Source organism: Epinephelus fuscoguttatus, linkage group LG13, assembly GCF_011397635.1.
Source record: "Epinephelus fuscoguttatus linkage group LG13, E.fuscoguttatus.final_Chr_v1".
Lineage (NCBI taxonomy): Eukaryota > Metazoa > Chordata > Actinopteri > Perciformes > Serranidae > Epinephelus > Epinephelus fuscoguttatus.
The window spans coordinates 31,526,495-31,550,874 of NC_064764.1; the positions used below are offsets into that span (position 1 = coordinate 31,526,495).

At 40.7% G+C, this 24,380-nt stretch overlaps 2 protein-coding genes across 2 annotated transcripts in view; one reads left to right on the plus strand and one right to left on the minus strand.

Moving 5' to 3' along the window:
- itga4 (integrin alpha 4) overlaps positions 1-17,553 on the plus strand; it is a 31,251-nt gene extending 13,698 nt beyond the window's left edge. Inside the window, exons 11-29 of the mRNA XM_049593702.1 lie at positions 234-342; positions 1,470-1,564; positions 2,000-2,090; positions 2,184-2,229; positions 2,561-2,715; positions 2,996-3,150; positions 3,288-3,434; positions 5,511-5,587; positions 6,413-6,554; positions 6,955-7,056; positions 8,419-8,495; positions 8,638-8,727; positions 10,448-10,535; positions 10,902-11,009; positions 12,387-12,512; positions 13,221-13,346; positions 13,567-13,665; positions 13,852-13,971; positions 15,261-17,553. Coding sequence (XP_049449659.1) covers positions 234-342; positions 1,470-1,564; positions 2,000-2,090; positions 2,184-2,229; positions 2,561-2,715; positions 2,996-3,150; positions 3,288-3,434; positions 5,511-5,587; positions 6,413-6,554; positions 6,955-7,056; positions 8,419-8,495; positions 8,638-8,727; positions 10,448-10,535; positions 10,902-11,009; positions 12,387-12,512; positions 13,221-13,346; positions 13,567-13,665; positions 13,852-13,971; positions 15,261-15,368 — 2,061 coding nt within the window. The 3' untranslated portion in view covers positions 15,369-17,553. The remainder of the gene's footprint in view (positions 1-233; positions 343-1,469; positions 1,565-1,999; positions 2,091-2,183; positions 2,230-2,560; positions 2,716-2,995; positions 3,151-3,287; positions 3,435-5,510; positions 5,588-6,412; positions 6,555-6,954; positions 7,057-8,418; positions 8,496-8,637; positions 8,728-10,447; positions 10,536-10,901; positions 11,010-12,386; positions 12,513-13,220; positions 13,347-13,566; positions 13,666-13,851; positions 13,972-15,260) is intronic.
- A 187-nt stretch (positions 17,554-17,740) lies between these two features.
- cerkl (ceramide kinase-like) overlaps positions 17,741-24,380 on the minus strand; it is a 35,985-nt gene continuing 29,345 nt past the window's right edge. Inside the window, exons 8-14 of the mRNA XM_049593715.1 lie at positions 22,850-23,027; positions 22,465-22,512; positions 22,238-22,269; positions 22,031-22,139; positions 21,817-21,913; positions 19,811-20,007; positions 17,741-19,580 (exon numbers count right to left, since the gene is read on the minus strand). Of these exons, the coding sequence (XP_049449672.1) occupies positions 19,502-19,580; positions 19,811-20,007; positions 21,817-21,913; positions 22,031-22,139; positions 22,238-22,269; positions 22,465-22,512; positions 22,850-23,027 (740 nt within the window). The 3' untranslated portion in view covers positions 17,741-19,501. The remainder of the gene's footprint in view (positions 19,581-19,810; positions 20,008-21,816; positions 21,914-22,030; positions 22,140-22,237; positions 22,270-22,464; positions 22,513-22,849; positions 23,028-24,380) is intronic.

Here is a 24,380-nt window from a genome sequence, read left to right on the forward strand (position 1 = left end):
CTGGCCCTTTAAGGAAACCTTAGGGAAAAGACTTAAGTATGCTTTGTGCAACTGATTTTATCATGAGGAAACCTTAACCAGGACTTTAAGGAAAATCTTACTTTAAGGTGTTTAGTGCAACTGGCCCCAGGTTCTTCTTTTCCATACTACACACTATTTTCATACTCATGTGAGAAAGACTATTTAGTCAAAGTTTGTGTCGTCTGTTTCCTCACAAACTGACTCTGTCTCAGGCTAACCTGTTGGAGGCGGAGTTTCAGCTGACTGGTAGTAATGCCTACGCTGCTCGATTTGGAGAGACCATCGCTGACCTGGGAGACCTGGATGACGACGGTTACTCTGGTAATGACCACACCTGTCAGCTTTTATTCTGGAGAGATCACTTCAAGTACACACTGCACCACCAATACTATTGCTGCTAATTCCATTGACAACACAATAACAGTTGCCATTGTTATTCGTACTGCAATACTTCTTCTGCTATCATAAATAAATACTGCTTACTTACAACAGCAACCTTCTGCATACAGCTACTGTGCTACTGCTAATACTGCTTCTGATAATACTAGTACCACTGCTGCCACTGTATCTCAGCAGTGGTAAAGATGGAAGTTTAAGAGCTGCTCTTTGGCTTTCTGCCTCATGAATTACCACACAATACTCCTAATACTACTGCAATACTGCGATGACTGCTACTGCACTGAACACCCAAAAACACATGCTGTATTTGTTTGTGAATTTGGGTTTCTTACCAAGGGGGTACAACCCACCCCCACCAACAGTAACTGCTACTTTCTGATAACTAACATCACTGACTTTAACACAACGCCCTCACACATGCAGACCCTTCACCATCTGTGTGTGTGTGTGTGTGTGTGTGTGTGTGTGAGGGGTGGAGTGTGTCATTAAGTCCATTAAAACTGTAATGACAAACTGTTGCTGCTCTTTAACTGAACCTTCCTTCTAATCTGCCACAGCTAGATAAAAGGCAGCGTGTGCGTGCGTGTGTGCGTGTCTGTGTCTGTGCGTGCGTGTGTGTGTGTGTGTTCCAGTAGCTCTCTCTTTGAAGAAAAAACACCAGTGTGCCTTTCAGACCTGCACATCTCTAAAGGCCTCAGGTTAAATATTAAAGGACCATGCTGGTGTTTTCTCATGTTTATTTACTTTCATCCTGCTAAACATTTCCCAGCAGGGCCTCCCCAACACACACACTCCTCAGAAAGTTTGGAACTGACCACTCAGAGGATCAATTACCCACTTATTGGATAACAACCTGCAGCAAGTTTTAAGTTTCTGAAATGTCAGTAAAAGAAGCAACGTAAACTAAAAGCTGCCTGTTAGGAAGGAAATCAATCTGTAGGTGAAAGGTTGAGGGCAGGTTAATGGGTTAGTGAATGGAGACCACAAACATCCTCACTTATACAGTATTGTAAACTTCTGTGTGTGTGTGTGTGTGTGTGTGTGTGTAGATGTGGCGGTTGGTGCCCCACAGGAAGACGAGCTAAAAGGAGCCGTCTACATTTACAACGGCAGGAAGGAGGGCATCTCACCAACTCCATCTCAGGTACATTTGACAACAATAATAATAAAAATGCACTTATTAATCAAGCACTTTTCAAAAAACCAAATACACTTTATATATTACTGCAGTTTATTGCAACATTTGTCTTACTTTAGAAGTTTAATTCCAACAGTTTCATGGGAACACTTAGCTAAATGAGATCTTGGGTTGGGGAATTAGAAAATGTATTGTATAACTCTCATGATAATGATCAGTCCTCTGTGGTTTTGTATTGGAGCCTGTGTTAAGAGAGGGGTGAATTAGTAAATACAATGAATATATGAAATAAACAGACCATCCCCTGACTTGATTTTCATCATGAGGAATATTAATATTAAATTTAATCAGGACTGACTTTCTTGAGTCCCAAAATGAAGTTTCAGTACTTATTCTGTTCTTTGATGTCTAACATGGTGTGTATGTGTGTGTGTTTATTAGAGGATTACCGGATCCACACTGGGTCGTGACCTCAGGATGTTCGGCCAGTCGCTGAGCTCTGGCATTGATATTGATGCTAACGGCTACCACGGTAACCTGAATTACTGCTTCTTAAGTCACAACATCTACCATATTGTACATTTAAACACTATTTAAAACTGTGTCTCTTTCTGTCTCTCTGCAGATGTGGCGGTCGGTGCTTTCCTCTCGGACTCGGCTGTGGTTCTCAGGTAAGACCACCCTGAAGCTTTCTGTTCCAACAGGAAGTCCTGTCTCCTTTCATGCAAAGATACAGGAAGGAGGCTTCCTTATTTTAGCTGATTTGGAAGGAAATTATACTGCAGGGGGAACGGGACTTTCCACCATAAGAAAACCCTAAAGTTTCCCAACATCTGCTGAAAATATTGTGAATGGAAATCTGTGTTTTAAGAATCTTTAAAAAGATTTTCTAGAAGCAGATTAATGATTGTAAATAATAAAACCCTGATTTGAATTTGGACTGTATTTCAGTCCAGTTAACATGCTGTAATAATGTCTGTGAATGTGTCCTGTGTGCTGTAGGACCCGACCCGTGATTCAGGTGAAGGCGTTTCTGACTCTGCCCGAGCAGATTGACCAGCGGGTGGCGCTGTGCCACGAACACAAGACTCCAACTGTCTGCCTTAAAGTTACTGTCTGCTTCAGTGTGAAGTCCAGACACTTCAGAGGAGCTATAGGTACTGTAAACACAACTGTCCAGTATACACAACTCTTGGTCACTGATACTCAGCTCAAACCCCGAGGCCAAATCTGGGCCAAGTTAGGGTGCCGGGTGGACCGTGGACCTTGTCCTAAGTCACAGCTTCAACATGTAGAGAAACGCTTTCTGTGCCTATTTATGGTTGCTTAAGCCAGTCGCTGTTTGGGGGAGGGGTTTAGCAAATGGCAGAACAGTTATATTGTTCATAAGAGTGTACGACCTACCTACTGATATGACCTTGTTCCTCTCCTTTTCAGATCTTCAATATAATTTGACCTCTGACCTCCTCCATAAACCATCCTTCCCTCATCGTTTCTATTTCCATGGTAACGGGTCATCCAATAGCACAAAGGGGCATGTGAGAGCACGACATGGCCAGCTCACTTGTACAACACACGTGGCTTACCAACGGGTAACATACACACACGCAAAAAACATACAGTGAATAAGTTTAATATTGAAGTAACAACATTTTAATAAGTGTTTGGATTACCCCAATGATGCCAACAGTGCTTGTTCCTCCTGTGTTCCTGTTTCTTTCTCCTACAGAAGGACGTGAGGGACATTTTTACTCCGGTCCGGTTTGAAGTTTCCTACAGTCACAGAGAAACAAGCACCCACAGAACCAAAAACTTCCCTCCATTAAAACCCATTCTGCAGCAGAGCGCAGGACACCAGAACACCATCTCAAATCAGGTACCAACCAGTGCTAACACAAGATAGTTACAGCTAAACCATCCAGGTACCATCCAGTGCTAACACCAGCTAGTTAAAGCTAAACCAACCAGGTATCAGTGCTAACACCAGCTAGTTACCAGCAAAAAACTAACACCAGGGCACCAACTAGTGCTAACACCGGCTAGTTAAAGCTAAACCAACCAGGTATCAGTGCTAACACTAGCTAGTTACCAGCTAACACCAACAGGGCACCAAGTAGTGCTAACACCAGCTAGTTACAGCTAAACAAACAAGGTACCAACCAGTGCTAACACCAGATAGTTACGGGTCCATGTCATTGGTCCGACAGCCCATTGGTCCGACATCCCATTAGTCCGACTGTCCGTGGTGCTGAACGGCTACCGGCGAGCGTATTTCTACCTTGATGGTGCGCCGCGACCGGCTCTGGGTCAGCTGGGAAAGGCTTGAGGCGAAGCAGGCTCACAGCTTATGTGTTTGTCACTTTCTTTTTCATTTTAACCCACACCATGATCTTTTCCTGACCCTAACCAAGTGGTTTTTGTGCCTAAACCTAACCAGACCTTAACCACAGGGCATCATGATGATTTCAGAACAACGGGACTTTGGAACAATGGGTTTAATATGGTCAGAACAATGGGATGTCAGACCAATGGGCAGTTCCCATAGTTACAGTTAAACCATCCAGGTATCAACGAGTATTAACATCAGCTAGTTAGGGCTAAACCAACCAGGTATCAACCAATGCTAACACAAGCTATTTACTGCTAGTGCTAACACCAACCAGTGCTAAGCTTAAGTAAAGCTAAACCAACCAGGTGTGAACCAGTGCTAACACAAGCTAGTTACAGCTAGTGCTAACACCAACCAGGTATCAACCAGTGCTAACACAAGCTAGTTACAGCTAGTGCTAACACCAACCAGGTATCAACCAATGCTAACACAAGCTATTTACTGCTAGTGCTAACACCAACCAGGTATCAACCAGTGCTAACACCAGCTAGTTAAAGCTAAACCAACCAGGTGTGAACCAGTGCTAACACCAGTTATTTACAGCTAGTGCTAACACCAACCAGGTATCAACCAGTGCTAACACAAGCTAGTTACAGCTAAACCAACCAGGTACAAACCAGTACTAACACCAGCTAATAGTAACACCAACAGGGTACCATCTAATGCTAACACCAGCTAAAGTTCCAACTACCAAATCGTAACAGATTAATGACTCTTCATACAATATCTCTTTAAGACTCTATTACAGACAATCTCTAAGATTAAGTAGAAAAGAAAAAACAGAAAAATAAGTACGTATTAAAGAGGAATGCCACCTAAGTTAATAACTCTAACATATTATTTCGATGGCTTTGGAAAGTTCAATGTTTGTGAACATGAGTTACTCTCTCTTAAAGCCAGAAACCAGAGAAGAAAGTCTTAAACTTGTGATGTCATAGGGTACATGTTTGAAAACCTAACTCTTTGTAATTGCCCAGAGTTTTAACATTTTATATGAACTCTTTCGTTATTATTTATTAAGTATTAAGTTTTTATAGGAATGCTGTGTACTGAGGATTAACCAGAAATTGATATTAGCCTACACTTGTACGACTACCACCATTACTGAAGCACTGCACTGTGGTCCTCTTATCAGAGTTAAAATCAGAATTATAATAACTAACCCATTAGTTTCCTTTTGGAGCAATTTCACTGTCAGATCTGTCTGTCCATCACCAAGCCGATCTGTGTTAAAGGGCAGGAAACAGCTAATCTGATGTCAGCTCCACCACATTGAAAATGACTTCCTGCTAACCCAGATGTGTTTACAGCTGCAGCACATTAACCAACATCAGTCAGATCATCCTGTGTCCACAGCACGTCCCACTGACTCATGATAACAAAGCAGGACAAGTTAACGTAGGAATTTACAGCAGGAGTTATTCACCAGGACGTTACTCATCGTCTGTAAGGCTGGGGTCAGAGGTCATGGGAGAAGTTTGTAATGTTATCAATGAGGGAAATTCCGATTGCGCCATTCATTATGGACGTCATTGATAAACTCTGCCTCTTTCTCTCTGTCAGACTTGGTTCGCTCGTTCCTGTTCGCTGGTGAACTGTTCGGCCAACATGCAGCTGTCGGCTCAACTAGTGCTACCACAGTAAGAACACACACACACACACACACACACACACATCTGACCTGTCCAGAGTGTACCATGCCTCTTGCCAAATGTCAGCTGGCATAGACTCCAGCTCCCCCCCAACCTATAACAGGATAAGCAGTTACAGAAAATGAATGAATGAATGAATGAATGAATGAATGCTCATTCGCTCTTCTTGGTGAGAATTACATGAAGACATAAATATCAGTTTCATGTCTGAGTATGGAGCAGGTGTCAGTAGGCTAGCATAAACACTAGATGCAGGGGGAACAGCTAGCCTTGAAAAAAAAAACACCGACAGGAAATCACAAAATGCTGTTTTTACATTTCTGTTCATGTACAGATTAAACAAACATGATGCAATGTGTTAATTAGTGAGCTTTAAAGGTGCTGGTAAGTGTATTTCTAAACAATGGACAGAGCTAGGGTAGCTGTTTCCCCCTGTTTTCAGTCTTTGTGCTAAGCTAAGATAACCGTCTCCTGACTGCAGCTTCATATTTAATGCACAGATATGAGAGCGGCATTGATCTTCTCATCTAACTCTCATCAAGTAAACAAATAAGCAGATTTAAAAATGTTACCCTGTTCCTTTAAATCAATATGGTTGTTGAAATACGACTGGCAGTGCTGTTAGCAATGCTAGCCTTTATTTCTTTGATGTGATTGGGGAAAGTTTTCTGCAGAGGTTAATGTTCAAATCAATTTTATCGCCCAGCCCTGGTGTTTGTTATTGTCATTAGTGAGCAGCTGTATTTTCATGTTGGTTTTGAGTTGAATATCAGTGTTGTTGTTGATTTTTATTTTGTTGTTGTTTGTCATCAGTCAGCAGCAGTACTTTCCTCTCGGCTCTGGACAGACCATCATGTTGAAAACCTCACTGCTGAACTCTGGAGACGACGCCTTCCTGCCACGACTGACGTTACGTTTCCCCAACAACGTCCACTACATTAAAGTACTGCAGAACGTGAGTTTATGAACACGCTGCAAACGATCCTTAGGCAGCTACTTTGTCAAAAATACAATGGAAGAGCAGCTGATGTATCTGTTACAGTGCAGCCAAACAAACTCTGTTTTAATAAAGAAGCCAGCTGCTAATTTGCCTTTTCCCATCATGCCAAGAGACATGTCAAACTGATTTCATGCTGCAGGTAGTTTTTACCACAACAACAGGACACAGTTAAGATAAAAACTACTATATAGAAGGTTAATTATGTAAAGTAAATAAACTGAATGGCTATTGCTATAAAAAATACAACCATAAATAGTATCAATAACAAGGTTTGATTTCATATAAATGTGAAGTGTTATGACTTTAACACAGATAACTCATTAAACAAACTGCCTGTGTGTCTGTGTGCGTGCAGCAGGACAACGTGGTCAGCTGTGATGTCACACAGGAAGTCAACAGTACAAAGGCAGGTGTTGACTGCAGCATCACCAGCCTCGTCCTCTCAGCCCAAGGCCAGGTAAGCGTCGGTCAATCACACACTGTTTTTGAAATTGTTTTATATCAGAGTCACCAGCCATGTTAGCCACTCTGTGAGGCACAGCTATGCTTTGAGCTAATTGCTAACAGCAGCTGATGCTGACAGGAATGTTGTTAGTTCTTTAGGTAATTGATGGCAAACTGAAATATCCGACAAATTTTGACCTGATGATTGTGCTAGATCAGATGTCAGATGTAATTCATCCTGAGGAGGACTTGAATAACCGAGCCAGTGTGTCTGCACTTTTTGTTCTCCAGCTCTTGTCTCATCAGCAGATATTTGCTTTATTTCCGATATCTCAGTTATTTTTTCTGAGTAATTATTGTGAAATGTACTGCTTAAATGTCTTAGTTCCCCTCAGAAACAGACAGAGCAGCACTTTCAGGAAGGAATTTCCTTCATGTCGACAGCTGTAGTTTAAAATGAGCATAATTTAGACTCTGAAAGAACATTTGGGAAGAGAGCCCAGCATACATCCACACCTGTTCTATAAATGCACGTCACTGTCTCATCCAATTTAAGATAATACATAGATTACACTATTCCAAGGAAAAGCTTCACAGAATCTTCCCAGAAGTCTCCCCGCTGTGCGACAAATGCAGTTTGGAGGAAGGCAATCTGCTGCACAGTTATGCTCTCTGTACAAAATTACAGGGATTCTGGACTTACATATTCACCTGGATGTCCAAAATACTTGCAGTTAAGATAAACCCAGATCCAATTTCGATAATTTTTGGATCATCCAAGGACATAAAGAAGCTAAGGCCTCCTCAACGACAATTCATAGCATATGGACTTATTACTGCAAAAAAATTAGTTCTACTATTTTGGAAGGATAAAGAAACCCCAAAATTGAAAATGTGGATCACAAACCTAATGGACGCGCTTCACCTTGAAAGAATCCGATTTGCATTCAATAATAAACTGGAAGATTTTAATAAGATCTGGCATCCTTTGGTTTCCCACCTAGCAGGAGACACAGGACCCAAGCAGCCCTGGGAGGGATTATTTTGTGTGTGTGCTCATTTTTTTAAATTGTTTGATTATTATTTTATTTTATTTTATATTTATTCTTATTTTTCTCATGTTTTCTTTGTTGTTATCAAGAATGATGGTGCGGTACGGTTGCACTGTTTTCCTACCTCGATTTTTTCATTTGGAAAAGAAGCATGTGAACACAGTCTGTACCTTGTACATTTGAAAGCAGCTTCACAATAAAAACATTTGAAACGAATTTAGACTCTGCAAGACAACGAAGAAGGAGGGAAAGTGATCGTCCTGCAGCTGTCAGTCATTAAAACCATTTAAATCACACACTCACACATTTCCTTTTTGTTGTAGTTGAATATCAGTTTCCTACTGGACGTCAACCAAAACAGCACACCTGGTGACATCATGATTCATGTCAGCACCAGCAGGTGAGGATACACCCCTTCCTCTCACCTCTAGAAGGAAAGAAAGGAACAATTTTAACTTAAGTAAACGTACAGAAGCATTCACAGTAAAACGAGCTTATCAAAATGTTCGATCTTGTATTAAATGTTTTTAATCTGTTTTCAGTGATAACTATGAGAGGGAGGAGTATCTCCATGACAACTCCGCCAGTCTCCTCCTTCCTCTGAAATACGGAGTCAATGTCAACATCCACGGGTGAGTCAGCGCTCAACTTGCCGAGATATAACCAAATATGGCTGATACATTTTTTGCCTTTAATGGACAGGACAGCCAAGTGTGAAAGGGGGAGAGAGAGAGGGAGTGACATGCAGCAAAGGGCCACAGGCTGGACTCGAACCCAGGCCGCTGCGGCAACAGCCTTGTACATGGGGCGCCTGCTCTACCACTAAGCCACTGACGCCCCGATATGGCTGATACTCTGACAGATGCTCCCAGTGTCATTGCAATCTCACTCATATGTTTTGGTCATGTTGGAGTCAGAATTATTCCAGTAATATTAGAACAAGTAAGAGAACCTGCCCCACAGATTGCTATTTTTGATGTACCTGAAAGTGGCAGAGAAGTGTCCAGAAAACAAGCAAATCTCAGAAAAAAGATAATAACACGCACATCCCAAAGAAATATTGAAAGGGTGCTGGATCATAAACTTCTAACATGCATCAATAAAGGAAAAAATGATCCACACACCGATAGAGCTCCCATTAGTCCATGATTTATTTTCTGTCAAGTGACATTTCGAGCAACACAGGCCCTTCCTCAGACTTGTAATGACTTGTAAAGACGTTTGCTTGAACGTCTTTACAAGTCTGAGGAAGAGCCTGCGTTGCTCGAAACGTCACTTGACAGAAAGTAAATCATGGATTAATGGGAGCTCTATCGGTGTGCGGATCATTTTTTCCTTTTTTGATGCAAAAAACAAGCAAACATAGTCTGATTTACCTCTTTAATAGTCTGTTGGAGAATACGCTTGCGGAAGAAATCGCTGCCCCTTCTCCTATTTCATGGCTTTCTTGGAGTTGGAAAAGATTAAATTTTCCATGAGGGGCTCGACAGACAAATTTAATAGCAACTGGCAGCATCTGATGAGTTATATAAAGAACCTGACCTCTCCTTCCCCAGAATGACCGCTCTGGTGAGATGATTATTGAATATGGCAGATGAAATTTCAGCTCTGACAGAACACTGATAAAGCATTGCAATGGCCCATACATCTACACTTTCCGCTCTCTCAATATTTTTTATAAACGCATATATTTTAAGAAGACTTTAAAAGATGTTGGACATGTGGAGATGCTGCAGATAAAACTGTTGAGTGGCTTCTCGCTGACTGTAGGTCTGTCAGTGACAGCTGGTCAGTTGCAGTAGTTTTGGCTCCGACTTTATCAACTTCTTTCTTTTTACACTGTTGTACAGTAGCCTAGTAGGACACACCTATACATTATCACATTATTAGCTGCTCCCAGCTCCACTTGTCCAGTCCAACAGATGGAGACAAAGAGACAAGAAAGAAATGGTCAATAACAAGACAGCTGACCTGTAGGCTGTTGATTCTTTTTTAAGCACTATTGTACACTGTCATTACTATTACTATCATAGAAGCATTAAACAATACAGCAACATATTACAACCAAGTTAGGAGAATTTCTTTTATCATGAACAACAGCAATGAATGTAGAAGTCCAAGGTTTGTTTTGTTCTCTTGCGGATTTTTCTGCTTGATGAGAAAAGAGACAAATTAAATATATGTCAGGATTGTGCCAGTGTGGGCAAAGTCCAGTGTGAAAGGCCTGGTAGCGCACCAAGCTAGACAGCAACATTGTTAGTGTGAAAGCCATCAGTGTCTGTAGCCCCATTTCAGGTAAATAATCACCAGTCACCACTGACATCTGTCTGTCTGTGTCTGTCTGTCTTGCAGATTTGTGACTCCCACTTCCTTTGTGTTTGGAGATGAAGACACGACTCCAGTTGACTGCTACCCTGAAAGATTCAACTACACATACAAGGTAAATGTCAGTCTGGTTCACAAGTTCCTTTAGGTTTGTTTAAACAGAGCCTTGTTTCACCTCCATGCTCTGCGCCCAGTAAAGGTCAGCAGCTCTCCTTTGCTGCTTTAAACAGCCTGTAAATGCTCTGCTTCCACTTCCTGAGTTGTGTAATGCTTTGTCAAAACTCCTGAGGCCAACTGAAAATGCTTCTTCAGTCCCTAAACTCCAGTTTTTGCTTCTGGTGGCAGCCAAATATAAACCCAGCAGAGTTTGGTCCCATAGTTGGTCCTTTGCAAAGATATTATGCCATGAAGTGAGTGAATCCAGTAGGTAAGAAGTCAAATCTGATCTCTTCTGGTGTATCTGTTGTTTCTGTATTTGCAGGTGTTAAACTCTGGTCCCAGCAGGTCTCTAGATACTGTGGTTGACATCATGCTACCGAAGATTCTCGCACCTTACCGACACAGATTGCTGCAGGTGGTCGACTGGCAGGTACACCCAGTCCAGTACTACTAACAGAACAGCAGTAACACTGGAAATGGTAACAGAGGTAGAAGTGGCTCTGTCAGTATAAAACTATGTGTAGCATCTATGTGGTTTGTCACAGGTGTCTGAAGATGACATTTCAATAGCTGGTGTTTGAGTTTACCACTTGTTGTCATCTTAGTCAGTTACTTGGAAATAAGGTCAACATGATGATAGTTATATTACGTACACATATAAACCGACATGAATCTGTGTTGCAGGTTATCTGGGCCTATGTATCTGAACCTCTGCCAGAAACAGAGAAACCATTCTTGGGTAAAAGGGCTGGAGCCTAGGGTGGGATTAGTAACCAACAAAAACCATGGCTGAGTGTGATAAGATGAGACACATGACATTATGGAAAACATGTCGCTGAATAACTTTTAATAAGCTGTCATATAATGTAATTTAATGGTGATTCCTCACTCAAAGTAGAGGAAGTGATGTCATCCACTGAGACCTGAAGATGTCGTGAACAAAATCACTTAATATTTCTAGAGAGAAATTTAGAGATTTTGTCATTTATTTGAAAACAGTCAGAATGTTTTGGAGCAGCATCTAGTGGCCATTACAGGAACTGCAGCAATAAAAGTAATTAAACCAATGGTTCAGTTCCCACTTTCGAAATCAGGATTTGTCACACACGATGTATTGCTGCTCCTGTGTTTTATTCCCACACCAAAGAAATGGCTTATTTGTTTGGTGTGGGAATAAAACACGGGAGCAGCAATACATCGTGTGTGACAAATCCTGATTTCGAAAGTTTTTCCTTTGATGTCAGCGCCGATTGGAAAAAGTTGATTCGGAGGATGTGCATTCTTTATATTTGTTTCAGTTCCCACTTTCACCAGCAGATGTCAGGCTTCACCATTTATGATTTTTTCAGTACATCTCTTTAACAAATATGGACAGCTTTTTTTAAAAAAAATTCATTTAACAAAACAATCGTCAAAATAAAAATAGTTTTATGTTGGAAAATAATTATTTGAATATCTATCTCATCAAAGAATAATTATACAAGACTAATAATCTGATCTAGACATCTCAGAGCTTCCTGACACTTGGTGCTGTGGGCACATTTCAGTCAGTGTCACAAAAAGTGTTAACGTTCGATTACCGAGCGCTGGGCTTCACTTTCTGATTCATTTTGGCCATGGTGGTTGCTGGTTGGGTAATGGTAGCAGTGGTGGTTGAAGTAGTATTAGAAGTATCAGTAGAGGTACAATAGTAGTTGTGGTAATAGTAGTAGTGATGTTAGCAGTAGCAGTCACAGTCAGGGTAAATTAAACCCATCAGTAGTGGATGTTAGAGGTAAGTAATAATGTATTAATTCTCTCTCTGCAGACGTCTCAGGGTGTGTGTTCGATCAGTGACACAACTATGTCAGTTGTCGAGGACTGTGACGTCCCTGAAGCCTCCTTCATCAAACAGATCGTCTTCTTCTTCTCGTCCACCTCCACTCGCAGAATGGTACACACACACGCACACACTAAATATAGCCCTACACATTCATTTTCTCAGAACTACATTATGTGATGCTCACAGCTGCATCATTGGTTAAAAAGTCACTGGTAGAAGACTGTGTCCACTTAAGTCCTCGAAAGCATTGCTGTAGGAAACATCCAATCACAGAGCTTTAAATTCTGTCGGGGTAAAGTCAAGTCTGATTTATGGGAGCAGCCATGTGACATTTTCAGCCATTTCCATGGTAACTAGATGCTATACTCCAGCCAGTTTATTTATTTATATAATCTCATACTGATCGGTATCTTTATCTGTCTGACATCAATTTGTTTTGTATCTATGTTTGTGCTACTTTTCATCCTTTTGTATTTTGATAATGGACGACATTGATGAAATCAGTGATTTAATTAAAGACAAACTTAAACTTACTTCTGCTAAACAGTAGCGCAAGAAAAGAGGTGGTCAGTGCGTCCATTGGGCTACAGGGTGAATATGGGATGAAATGTTACTACCTAATCACGTTGCACGAAAAGTTTGTCAGTCCTGTTGGTGACCAAAGTCTGATGAAGTCTGGTGAAGTTTTTAGCCATGCTAGCTGCTAGAAACTGAGAAGTTTAAGTTGGAGTCAACAATTATTACTCCATCACCTCTATTACACTTTGATGATTTTCTGTGTGTGTGTGTGTGTGTGTGTGTGTGTGTGTGTGTGTGTAGTTCTGTAGCCATAGTGATGATTTGTGTGAGCGGTTGGTGTGTCGCCTTGGTGACCTGGACGTGGGGAGAGACACCCTCATCCAACTGGAGATCAAACTGAACCCTGCTGTACTTCTGCAAGCTCCGGTAACACACAACACGCACACAGATTACTGTTTTCAGCTTCAGCTTCAAGTCCATTTTCATGTTAGATGAAATGCTGCCAAAACGCAGGTGACCTACATTCAGCACTGTGTCTGAACACATCCTGTATGAATGGGAGCAAACACAAATACCCACAAACATTTCATTCACCCATAAAACACTCTAAAAAAACCTGATGTCTGTCTTCATGTCTCCATCTCAGGGTCGTCATGGTATCATGAGGATAGAGAGCACAGCGATGATGTCAAACCCCAGAGAAAGTCCTCACACCATCCTCATCCACGAACAACCTGTAGCAGAGGTAAAACACCTCGATACCACTCAAAACCAAGAACCAACAAAACTGTAGAGTTAAACAAGAGCACTGTCTGGACTGATCTTACCCATGAGTTCAACCTGGAAATGTGTTTCTGTTTCTGTACCTCTATCTACTGCATATTTGAGTTGTTCCTAGTAATCATATATTGTATATGTGGTACAATTCCAGGTGGTGGTGGAAGCCGTTTTTACCCAGAAGCCCTCAACAACAGTGAAGGTCTTCATCATCGTCATCAGTTTAATTTTGGGTCTGATGATCCTGGCTGCTCTCATCTGGTGTCTGTGGAAGGTAAATACTATTTTTTTACATTAAATATATTGTATAATGTTGTATAATATACTGATCAACTGCAGCATATCAAAGTATAATGGTACAGATAAACTGCAGTATATATTTTAATATAATGGTATGAGTATACTGCAATGTAATGCACAGATGATGAGCTGTAGTATATTGCAATATACTTGTACTGATAAACCACAGTATATTGCATTATAATGTACAGATAAGCTGTTGTACTGTATATTGCAATATAAATGGTACTAACAGTACTAATGGTACTTAACTCCAGTATATCTCAACATCACCATTAGCTTATCATAATATAATAGCACTGATGAACGGCAGTATATTTCAATATTATGGTATGAGTATATTGCAATGTAATTATAGATAAACTGCATAATATGGCAATATAATGTACAGAAAAGCAGTAGTATATTGCAACATAACTGTATGAGTATATTGCAATATAATGTATAGATGAACTGCATATTGCAATAAAATGGTATTAGTATATTGCAATGAAATATATAGATAAACTGCAGTATATTGCAATATAATGGTATGAGTATATTGCAATGTAATATATAGATAAACTGCAGTATATTGCAATAAAATGGTATTAGTATATTGCAATGTAATATATAGATAAACTGCAGTATATTGCAATATACTGGTATGAGTATATTGCAATATAATGTATAGATAAACTGCAGTATATTGCAATAAAATGGTATTAGTATATTGCAATGAAATATATAGATAAACTGCAGTATATTGCAATATAATGATATTAGTATATTGCAATATAATGGTATGAGTATATTGCAATGTGATGTATAGATAAACTGCAGTATATTGCAAAATAATTGTATTAGTATATTGCAATATAGTGCTCAGATGAGCAGAAGTATATTGCAACATAATGGTATGAGTATATTGCAATATAATTTATAGATAAGCTGTAGTATATTGCAATATAATAGTACTAATAGTACTAATGGTATGAAACTGCAGTATATCTCAACATTGTCATATGATAAACTGCAGTATATTGCAAAAAAATGCACAGATACTGGTAACTTCAAGTATTATACATTTTAATGGTACATATTAACTACAGTGTGTATATTGCAATATAATGGTTGTTGTACCATAGTTTAATTGTACTGATAAATAACAGTAAATTACAGTATGATCTACAGATAAAGCACAGTATATCATAACACTTTATAAAATGGTTGTAGTAGAGATAACAGCATCACTTCATGTCTTTGTCTACCTGTGTGTCTCAGGCTGGTTTCTTCAAGAGGGAATTCAAGAAGAAGAAGGAGGAGGAGGAGTTCAACAGAGACAGCTGGGACTATGTTCCTAAACACGACAAAAGAGAGAGCACTTCCTAACCCGGACCATCACCTCTAACCACTGTGTGACAGTTTTAATGAGACAACATGTGCTGACGGATGGATGGAGTGCTGTGTGTGAAAATATGGCAACCCTATTCGTCCAAAAACAGTAGTAAGCGCTGCTGTTGAATGTCATCGGCCAATGAAATCTGTCCAGACTGAGTCAGCTGATCTGACTCATAACAAGTCAGACCTGGCGAGAGCGTGACAGATGATAAAACGTCTCAAGTGAACACCTCCTGAACACACCCGAACCTGAACGTGCCTTTTCAAACTATTTTGCCGAATGTGCCTTCACAAATACAGACAAGTTTAAAGACTTGATAAGATTCAGCGATGGATGGAGGATCGATAAAAAGGGAATTTAAGGGCCTTGGAGCTTCCTGGGATGCGGCATCACCTGTGACAGTTATTGATGATCGCCATTCTGACTCCTGTAAGAGGAATCAAACCAAAGGAAGTGACTTTCTGATGATGGGGATGGAAACCTGGCCTCTGATTGGCTCATAACTCTCTGGAAAACCTCCCTTATGTCTCTGTACATTATCTTACCACATTTTGTTTACCTGCTGACCGACACTTAATGCACTGGTGCTGCAGACACACACTGGATGATGTCCAGACAGAAGAATTGCTCCAGTATCGGCTGCCTGGATGTGCTGGTACAGGGCTTAGGAAACAATCAGCACAGATATTTTAATGGACGTCACACAAGCATGTAAAACAGCAACATTTTGTAGCAGATTCACCTCACTTCAAGGGAGTCACACTTTCAATGGATTTGCTCAAAGATGCAAAGTAAATTGGTGCAAGTTTTTTACGTGGTGCTCAACTTTGGTGAACAAGCATCTTAACCGCGCTGACATCTAGAGGAAGTGAGAGCTGCAGAGTCCGCAGAGGAGGAAATTGTTTGCCTGTTAACCACCTGTGAAGAAAACAGTTCAGGGAAACCGCTTCAGTGTGTGCATGTAAGACTGAGAACAATCTACGCCCAGCAGCCGTGTGCGCACGACTGCAGAAAGCACAACCGCATGAAGAAAATAAAAAATGCTTCTCTTCCATTTTCATCCTACAAACAAACATCCTGTGAGGCAAAGTATGAGTGGTTTTTACTGTTTAGAATTCAGTTTTGTTTGGGTAGCAATCATGACATTCCTCCTGTGGGAGTTTTATAATAATAATAATTATACATTTAATTTATAGAGCGCTTCTCGAGCTACCTAATCAAATTATATAAGTAAAAAGACATTGAGTGTATAAGATAATATAAGAGTCACTGATGTTATGAATCATTTCCACTCACGATACGGCTCGACCTGACTCACTTGGAACTGTTCTTTTTTGGTTTTCTGTGGGCAAAAGTTGCGTCTACCACCTGGTACTTTATCTGGTATTGCGTCAGTCGAGGTTCAAGCAAGATGAACCGATACTCGGTGGTGGAGTTAAAACACTGCAGACCACTGATTGATCAGAGAGAACATTCTGTACAAACCTTTGATTTTTAAATGTCCAAGCTACTGTCAATAGCGACCGCAGTTTTTCAATTCACTTCACCCTGATATTAAAAAGTGGCAGCCTGCAAAACTACGCAATGGTCAACTAAAAACAAAACAACAACAAAATAAACTTACAAAAATGACAAAACTGTAATATTTCAGCTGCCTACACTGACTGGGTGCCCTCAGCTGTGAAAAACAAAACTGAGGAAAGCACCTGATGCCAAAAGTGAGTCGAGTTGAGCCAAAGCATGCAGTGGAAATGAGGCTTTAGATCTCCTTCTACAGGTAAGCACAGGTATACTTCCTTAGTCGCCACCTTGCTTTGAGATAAAAACAACAACAAAAAAAAACTTCAGTGTCATTAACTCCTTCAGCGAGGAACACAGTAAAAGGTGCAACTTGTCGTGACAGAGCCGGCAACAAATTGAGCCACAGGGTTGAATGATGAAAGACTACTTGAAGAAATTTTTGATATTTTAAAGTATTAAAAATTATTGTTTTTAACCATCAGTATTTTGTGAATGCAGACATTTAAAAAAAAAGCTGCCACCCTCCCTTCTGTTTATCTGTTTAATACAAATGCACATCATACAGAGAGATGTTTTAATATTTTAATCGTTTGTTTTTGTTTATGTGAACGTTCTGCACTGGAGAGTCTCACTGCTTTATCAACACTTTTCTATTAAAATGAAGGATTTTCTATTTAAACAATGTGTACTTGTTTTTCCTTTCGTCATGATCACAGCTGTTACTCTAACAAAATGCATTATCTCAGTAAAAAAAACTTAAAAGAGCATCTAGAAAAAAACACCTTGGTTGTATTGAAATATAAAACTTTAACAGTCTTTGGACACTTTGGGCTCGTCCAGTGTGGTTCTGCTCATCTGTACAGAAAGATACTCAACTATCACCAACATAAAACGATAATCTAATAGTAACGACAACAACAACAACAACAACAACAACAACGATACACTCAAAAATGTACTCTTCTCCTCACAGTATTAGATTCAGTTCACTATTTTAGCTGATTACAGTTTGAATTACAGATGAATCTTTGCTCTCTGCAGCAGAACCAAAAACTGGACAAGAAAAAACACAATGAAAATTGTAATAAAAAAATAGGCAACACAAATTATATTAAAGTCCTCTTAGAAGAGCTAGTCATTAAAATATGTTAAATTGTAAACAATAATTTGGTTTAAAAAAAAGCAGTATGTATCCTCATCAATCAGGTCTATTAAGTGCTAAACTTTTACATCATAAAGCACAGGCAGTCTGGAGTTAAAGGTAGCTTACAAGTTAAGCAGGATTTATACTTCTGCGTCAAAACGACACTGGTCCTACAGCGTAGGCTCTGTGTTGATGTAGAGCCTACAGTGCACCCTATGTTGTAGCCTGACGTGCACCCCTACAGAAATGTAACTACACGTCACAGCGACGCAGACCTCCTCTCTATATTTCTGTCTAACTTTTATTTCACAGACAATAAAGCCTCCACAAAAATAGCATTTTAAGTCTTGTGTGTGATTTATCCAGGCTTCATATGAGCAGAGGAAATCTCTGCACGTCGCTAGGCTAATCGATACAATGTAAAATACCCATAGGCTTGTGCTAATAACGTTAGCATGTTATATTTGTTTGGAAAACGTGTTTAGTATAAGACAGTTGTTTTGTCAGTGAACCTTGTGAGTTGCAATGAAGCTGAATTTTGTAACGTTACCTTTGTTAAATGTTGCTGTTGTCCCTAGTTTCATAGGAGTAGAGGAAATCTCTGCTCATCACTAGGCTAATTTATACAATATAAAATGCCATAGGCTTGTGCTAATAACGTTAGCATGTTATAACTGTTTGGAAAATATGTTTAGTATAAGAAAGTAGTTTTGTCAGTGAACCTTGTGAGTTGTAATGGAGCCAAATTTTGTAACAAAACCTTTGTCAAATGTTGCTGTTGTCCCTGGCTTCATATTAAGTTGAGAAAGAGTCCGCTAGCCACTAGGCTAATCTATACAATGTAAAATGCCATAGGCTTGTGCTAATAACATTAGTATGTTGTATTTGTGGGGAAAATGTGTCCAGATAAAGACCAGTGTTTGTCTGTGAATGCTGCGAGTTATAGTGAAGCTGATTTGTGTACTTGTGTTTGAAATTGTCTCTATTAAGCCATGTTTAATGTGTGTTTAATGTGTGTTTTGAATCAACTAAACTTTACAGCACTTCACAGAAACCCCACCACGGACTAGTGGTTTGCCAGTGTAACTGTAGAGTGACACACCAAAGCACAAGTATTAATGCTCACAATGGTGTAGGCCACGTGTGTGGGCTACAGCATAGGGTCTGCATAGCGCTGACCCACAACTATGAATCCTGCTTTAGCTTACAGGCTATTAAAGCTGCAGTAATCAATAAAAATAAAAAACAAAAATCAATTAATGCAGCTTTAACGTAAACAGGAAGCTGCAAAGCTCTGATGCTACTGGCAAGTGTTTTTGCTGCTTTCAATGAAACGTCTATGTCAGTTTACATCGTCATGGAAACAGTAATGACAGAGAGGGCACTGTTGAGTCACTGTGGTCACCATGGCGAAGCGTCCTTGTCCCAACACAAACACAGCAGCGCCCTCTACTGGACTCAGATGCAGCTGCAGGAGACGGTAGACTCGGCCTCGTCCACGTCCTCCCCGTATAGTGTGATGAGCTGCGGGTGGACCCTGAACACACACACACACACACACACACACACACACACGCACGCACACAAATGCACTTTATTCAACTGGTGGTTTCATTATTGTATGGATAATTTATTTCACACTGTAGCCTCAACAGAGATTTGAAGACGTCACCTAGGACAATTTTGGAAATTCTGACACCCAGAATTTGCTGCAGCCCCGTTTCACTCAGTGTAATAATATACTGATTTATAATTTATGATTTCTACCTGATGAGCACTTCGTTAGCGATCTCTACCAGCTCTCCATCGATGTTCCAGGGGAAGGCGGGTCCCTCTGATTGGATGATGGGCGTGGTTTTGGACTCGCCCTCTTCCTCACTGTCCTCCTCCGACCAGCCAATCACAGAGCGCGGGCGTATCCTCACCGCTGACACGGCATGCGTCTCCACGAATGTGAAGCTGAACTGCAGAAGACGAGACAGTAAGACTGATGGGGAGGTGTGTGTGTGTGTCATAGGTCAAAGGTCAAGGCCTTAAGATCCTTGTTAAGCAGCTTGATTATGAGGAGTGACTGGGTTTCTTCCTGTTCACTGTCCTCTGCTGTAACACCATGATGCTCCAACAGGGGGCAGCAAAGACCAACAGCGAGACAGACAGCCTGTTCCTCTCTCCGTCCTGTCTGTCTCTGTCTGTCTTTCCTCATCAAGTTTGATCTCATTTTCTTGGAATAAAGCTGATCTCAGAACAGATTCACAGGTTTGGTAATCTGTTTTAGAGCAACAAGACGTGGAAGGTAACTAAAGTTTTTTACTGAAGTACAGTGCTTCAGTAAAAATGTGAGGTATCGGTACTTTGTATTTCCATATCATGGCACTTTATATTTGCACCTCAACTATATGTCTGAGGGAAATATTGTAGTTTTTACTCCACTAAATTAATTTGAAATGTTCCTAATGACTTAACAATTAAGCCTCTGCATACAAAATATATAAATAAGTATTTTATCTTTAATGAGTAATTAAATAATGAGTTTGTTGATTAAGCAATCATCCAAAAAAGAATGCAACCATTTTTATAACTGATTATTTGGATCACTTTTTATGCCCAAATGTCAAACATCTCACAGTTTGAGCGTTTCAAATGATGATTTGTTGCCTAAATTACAGTAAACTGAAAAATTTTTAAGGTTTGGACTGTTGGTGAGACAAAACAAGACGTGATGATGTCACGCATCAGCTCTGGGTTAATGTGACGGCACAGTTTTCTTACTATTACATTTACAATATATGCTTAGATATACATCCACAGGGGAAATTCCTCTGCACTGAGTACTTTTACTTTAAATATTTCAAGTACATTTTCCTGATCAACCTTATCTTCGCATTCAGGACTTGTACTTGTAATAGAGTGTTTCTACAGTGTGTTGTTGGTGCTTTTGCTTGCTCCAACACTGGTAGAAAAGATTTCCACACACGTATCTATGCAGTGTTTCACTTTATCGTTGAGTTTTCGGTCTATTAGACCTTCATCAGAGTATGCGTGTATGCTATGTAAGTTAGGACTTATTGATGTTTCCTCCAACACTGCAGTGACTGTGACTCTGGCAGATGGCCACTTGATAAATAGAAAGAGTTAAACTACAGAAAAGTAGTTTAGATGTTTCTGATTTTTTCAACACACTGCTGAAATTCTGGTTTCCTTTCTCCACCTGACAGGTCTGACTCAGGTGAGGTTCAATCCGAGGTTGTCAAGGCTATGTGTCGGCTGCCCCGTCTTGTCGTGTTTGACTCTGAGCTGTCCGTCCTCTTCCATCAGGATGGAGGCTAACAGGATGTAGGTCAGTGAGTAAACAGCCTGTTTACTCTGCAGGACAGTGAACGCCACGCTGTCAGTATATATAGTAAGTGGGTTAGCGTGTGGTCTCTCAGGCCGGGCCAGGCAGGAACAGGCTAATCTACTCACTAACTAGTTTGTTTATTTTTGCCCTGTGAGAGGTGGAGCCTTCGGGACAGTGAGGTGACGAGTGAGACAGCACTGTCCACATTAGGGTCAGATAGTCGGCCATTTTGGATCTAATTTTCTGTCTGGACAATATCTGGAATTTTAAAACCAAGTGGCAGCTTCTACAAAATAAGATCCAGTAAAGGATTCAAAATGATACTGATTCTGATACTGGATTTTAAACCCTGACCCAAACCCATGTAGTCTTATTCTAAACAACACTGTAGTATTTAATAAAGAGTGTGGGGATGTTGAGTGACAGCTGCTCTCACCTGTCCACTAGAGCTGCTGTATCTCTTCAGGTGTTTGATGAACTCTGACCTGGAAGTGTTTCCTACTGCGATCAATGCTGCGCTGCCGTTTGCCAAACTGTCACAAACAGGAAGTGGAGGAGATACATGATGAAATGAACCTGCAGTGTGGTGTGTTCAAGGTCTCAACACAGCTGACTAACATCCTCACAAGGATGAGCTGCTGGTCATGTACCTGGTGTTGGGAGCCAGTCCGTGAGGTGTGTGTGGACTCAGACAGGGGATGGACGTGACACTGATGCTCAGATACAGGCCCTGATTGGTCGTCCAGGACTCCTCCCCTTCTGCACCGACAGATCACAGAGAGAAAAACAGTGAGGAAATCTAAACCAGCTTTGATCTCCTGTCCACAAGTGTCCATCTAAAGATGGAGGAGTCTCACCTGAATCTGGGTCCTGGTCCTGATGCTGATCTCTGAAAAAGACGAGATGAAACATGACAGACAGGTGTGTTTATTATAAGTCAACAGGACACACAGACATTTATAAACACATACATGATGCTTCTATATGAAGACGCCCCACTAAGATCAATAATCCGGTAAAGAGCCTGGAAACAACCACGTACTGGATAATTTCCCTCAGTGCCAATGTTGTGTGTGACTCTGACCTGTTTGATTTCTTCGCTGGTAGAAAAGACAGCTGACAGTCCTCGGGTCTGAGGAAGACAAAGGAGAAGAAGAAATTAGAAACCAGAATCAGAGTCTGCAGCCATTCTAGCAGCTCTGTGAGGATGTATCATGGATGTATAAAGAGAGCTGGATACAGCATAGGAGCAGCATCGTTCATTCCTATTTAAGTTGGCCAGTGGCACATGAAGCCGAAAACTTTGTCTTCCTGGATACAAATTTACGTAGATCTTCCTCATCGTGAGGCCCACAAAACAAGTGCCTGCAAAATGACTAATTTCACTAACGTTCTTTGATCCTAGCAATCCAATGACATTTCAAAAATCTAGAAGTACATGTAAATGTTTATATATGTGTGTGTTTTACCTCAGCCTAGCCAGCGTCTTCACCAGAGCGTATTCTCGTCGCCGTGATGAAGGCATCCACCTCTTCTTCTCCGCCCGTGCTAAGCTCCGCCCACCAAAGCCAAACATGGCGGAGAAACCGAAACGCACCAACTGACCGAGAGACGAGAAGCTGCACATGTCGACCTGCTGCAGGTGACCTGAAGACAGACAGAGAGACGAAGCACTGATGAGAGATTATTTTCAATTATGAATATTTATCAGGGTAACTCAACACACACACACACACACACACACACACACACAGCCTGTCAGAGGGCCAAGTGGTCGTATGGTGAGGGCCTCATTAATATTCATGAGAAGCAGTACTCCAAATATGGGTGACAGAAAGGGGTCGGGGCGAAGAGTGTGTATGTGTATGTTAATATGTATAAACTTCAGTGGAATCAGACTGCAGTAGAGTGACCGGTCTCTGGCTGATCTATCAGTCCAGTTTGACCAGTCTCTGAAGCCACAGAGTCAAGAAGACACTTACAGCAGATTTAGGACAAATGTGTCTCTCAGTGAAAGTGAAGATTAAAAGACAATCTGTCACTTTTAATGTTTTCCAAAGCAAGAAGATGAATTTAAATAACTTTAAATGATTCGACTGATTCTTCTGTTGAGCCAACAGAAACACATGAAACTTCTCAGTCCCTTAAACTATCAAACTCCGTCCATCAGCTGACAGAGCCCATGAAATGAGGCTGAAAAAAATTCAGTAAGCTGACCTTCTACTAAGATTGTTTTTTTTTTTGCTGTTTATTTTCCCACAGCCTCTGAATGCAGCACCATAGAAGTAACTGGAATGAAAATACAATCGACTCCATCGGCCTGATTTCACCATCAAGACCATTCAGTAAGATGCTTCACACACACACACACACACACCATGCCATCTGGCCACATACCTGCTGTAACCTACTGAACTGTTGTCTTCCCACCTATCTGTCTGACTGACCGCCTGTCTTTCTCTCTGGATAGAATCTGATTTCCTCTCCATATGGTATGTTATTAGTGTGTGTGCGTGTGTGTGAGAGAGAGTGTATGTGTGTGTGTGTGTGTGTGTGTGTGTGTGCGTGTGTGTGAGATGCTCAGTCTCACAGTCAGTGTGTCAGTGAGATCAAACCTGCAGCGCTTCTTAAAGGCACAACCAATTATGTTTTTTGACCAGCAGGTAATAAATATACTATAGAGTTTAATGTGTGGACTATAAAGCATTATGTTATTAAGTTTCTCGTTCCAAACTGATTTGCTTGAAATTGATTTCTTTTAAAAAATATGGGAAGAAGGCAAAGAGCAACGAAGGAAGAATCACAGCAAAAAGGAAAGCTAACTGGCTGTGACCTGATGTGCACCGTACAGACTTGAGAGACACACTGAGGTCATGCTGACGGTAACAGACAGTTCAGGTATGTTCACCTTGGCCGTGTCGGGAACACATCTGAATTCACCTGTTGTCACTGAGCGTGCGTGGGAACAGCTTCCTGCTTGGGAAGTTATTAACTGTTTTC